Source organism: Impatiens glandulifera, chromosome 1, assembly GCF_907164915.1.
Source record: "Impatiens glandulifera chromosome 1, dImpGla2.1, whole genome shotgun sequence".
Lineage (NCBI taxonomy): Eukaryota > Viridiplantae > Streptophyta > Magnoliopsida > Ericales > Balsaminaceae > Impatiens > Impatiens glandulifera.
Genome location: NC_061862.1, coordinates 72,042,727 through 72,045,659, shown reverse-complemented (window position 1 = coordinate 72,045,659; position 2,933 = coordinate 72,042,727). Strand labels below are relative to the sequence as shown.

General features: G+C 29.6%; 1 protein-coding gene across 1 annotated transcript; it reads right to left on the bottom strand.

Moving 5' to 3' along the window:
* Positions 1 to 1,752: 1,752 nt before the first annotated feature.
* Positions 1,753 to 2,704, bottom strand: LOC124921480 (RING-H2 finger protein ATL8-like). Its single transcript, XM_047462148.1, has one exon. It carries the CDS (start codon positions 2,657 to 2,659, stop codon positions 2,096 to 2,098), a length of 564 nt encoding a protein of 187 aa, XP_047318104.1. The 5' UTR covers positions 2,660 to 2,704; the 3' UTR covers positions 1,753 to 2,095.
* Between the last annotated feature and the right edge of the window lie 229 nt (positions 2,705 to 2,933).

Below are 2,933 nucleotides of genomic sequence, written 5' to 3'. Positions count from 1 at the left end.
CTCAATCAATAAGTACTAAATCACTAACGGTTTGAATTCTATTTTAAACAATCATTTGACTTATTCCTTGCACTATAGGATGTTTGATGCATAATTAACTCGACAAGTGAGGGCTTGTTTGTTATTCCTTATTTTTAGTTTTTTAGGGTGCCCTTCGGATTCCTTATTTTTAGTCTTTTAGGGTGCCTTTCGAATTTTTTACAATGCTATGATTTTTGTTTTAACTTAAGAAGTACGTCTTAAGTGAAATTCAAATCATTTGATCTCTTAAAAACCACTATGACAACTTAAACTATCTTAATTTGATGGCTTCGAAAACTTTTTATTCATGAAATAAAAGACTTTATTTTGAAGTGGGTAATTTGAGATAATCTCTATTATGATAAATCTCCATTTATTTATCATTACACAATAACTTTAAAAACTAATATTAAAATTTTGTATAAGATTATTATTTGTATTATTAAAATAACTTTTATTATTTTTACAAATTTAACACTTAAAAATTATAAATGACTCAATTATTATTTAGAGTTCGAATTTGGGCTATTTTTACCATTTAATACTCAAATTTTAATATTATTTTAGTTATTTGAAATCTTTTATTTGCCATAGTACTATAATGTGGTATATTTTTGTCACGTGATTATTAAAGGTTTTATATTTGATTAACTAAAAAAAACATTAATTTGTTATTTTCTTTCCTTTGTGAGAAAAGTTTTTTTATGATTAAAAAAGTTAAAATTTGAGATTCAAAATAAAGTGATTCAAAAATTGAACCTTACTTGATAAATGTGATCAAATTTTGAGTTAAATAATAATTGAATTATAATATAACGAGATGTTATAAAATATTTGAACTATAAGGTTTAGAGCTGATTCAAACTAGTCATTTTTATAAACAGTTAAAAAAAACAATTAAAAAAAACTCATTTAGTAAAGCCGTAAAAGGCCTAAAGGCAAACTTATAATGGGTTCATGACAAAATAATTATTTATTCAAATGAAAAAAAAAAAACAAGTCAACTTTTTCCTATGATCAAGAACGTGTTGCACTATTTGCTTTTGAAACATTAATAATTTTATTTGTGTTTTTTAATCTGAACTTGAAAAGTTGATAAATGTGTAATAATGCTTGGTTGTTGAATTCAAAATTGTAATAAATAATTAAATTATTTTATTTAATATATATTAATATGAGTAAATAAATAATGAATTGTAACAAAGAATATCCTTTATTAGTGTAACTATATATGAACCTGAGTGACTTCTTCTTTGGGCTTAAATAATATTGTTTTCAATTATAAAAAAAATAGACTATTTTAGAAAGAAAATAAAAATACTAATTGTAATAAAAAAAAATCTAATCATTTAAATAATATAAATGAAAACCTACCAAATTTGTAAAAAAAATGGATGAAATATGATTTATGTACAAAATAAAATATTCATGTTTTTGTAAAAGGCTAGTTTGTTATTGAATTTTATAGATTTATTTTAAAGTTTAAAAAAATATATTTTTATCCTTTTAACAATAAAATTACTTAATTTATTAATTAAAACACCAAAAATATCTTTATTTCATTCATAATAAATTTAATACAAAATTTAATTTTTCTTTTTTATAAGAGTCTTTACAAAAACCCAATATCAAATAATAATAATAATCACACATTAATAAACCTTTTATATTAAATTTAAAAAAAAAATAATGGGTTAAATATTAGTGTTAAATCCCAAATTAATCAAAATATTACATATTAAATAAACTATATTATATAAATATAGACATTAGATTAATTAATAACATTTCCAGAAAACAACAAGCAAAGAGAATATAAGAAAGGAATCAAATGTATAGTCCAAAGATTGAAGTTTGATCATCATCATTCATTGCATTGCAGCCAATAATGGAAGTTCTTCTACTAATTAGTTATAACTAAATATCTAAGAAAACTATCAGATCCCCAGCAAATCAATGGCGATATCATCATCATCATCCTCTCCTCAACCTCATCAATTTCTTGCTAAATGTTATATACCTTCCAAATTCTCCGATTACATTTCCCCTTCAGCCAGAATTTTCCGGCAATGTTCTAAGTACTCGAACCACAACTGATCACAACTTCGCCCTTCCTATCCCCTTCACCTACGCCGGCGGCGGCGCAAGTAACAGCCGGATACTCGCCGCACTTCTGACACCTGGTAGAAACAAGGATTTGCCGGCAAGAAGGACAGGAAGAGTGAGATCCGAGCCATGTATCAATACACGACAAGTGAAATCGATGACCACACTGCGGAAGTAACCGGATCTCGTCGCCGTTTTCGTATTCGGCCAGACAGATCGCGCACTCTGTGGTGGTGGTGATGGTGGTGGTCGAGGTGGGATTGTAAGTATATTTGGGAAGTGAATGAAGGATCTTTTTCTTGAGTCCTTTATTGGATGCGGCAGTTGGACCGCGTGCTCGGCTGGTTCCTTCGGCGGCGGTGGTGCGGCGGAACCAGGCGCATCTGGCTACGGCGATGAGGCCGACGACGCAGATAAGAGCGCAGAGTAAGGCGGCGAGGATGACGACGAAGTCGGATTCTACTGGTAAGGGTTCAGGTGGGTCGGCGGCGGGGACGAAATTAGAGGAAAGAAATCTAGAGAAACGAGTCATTGTGGAATGAATGAATGAAGGAGGGAGAAATGAATTGGGTTTGTGAAATATTTGGAGATGGGGATTTTAAAGACACACATTGGTTTGCGAGTCTTGTTCCGTACGGGAAGCATGTGTAGTGCGGGCGCTTGTAATAACAAGGACAAAAGGGCGGCGCCTTCTTTACCCATAACTATTAAGTGCTTCTTTCATGTTTTCTTTTTTTATTATTTAATAAAAACAGTAGAATGGCTCTATTTGAAAAAGTTAGATCTCATTTTAAAATAATTTAAAT

Coding starts and splice junctions, on each gene's coding strand:
- LOC124921480 (XM_047462148.1), bottom strand. CDS start 2,659: ATGACTCGTTTCTCTAGATTTCTTTCCTCTAATTTCGTCCCCGCCGCC.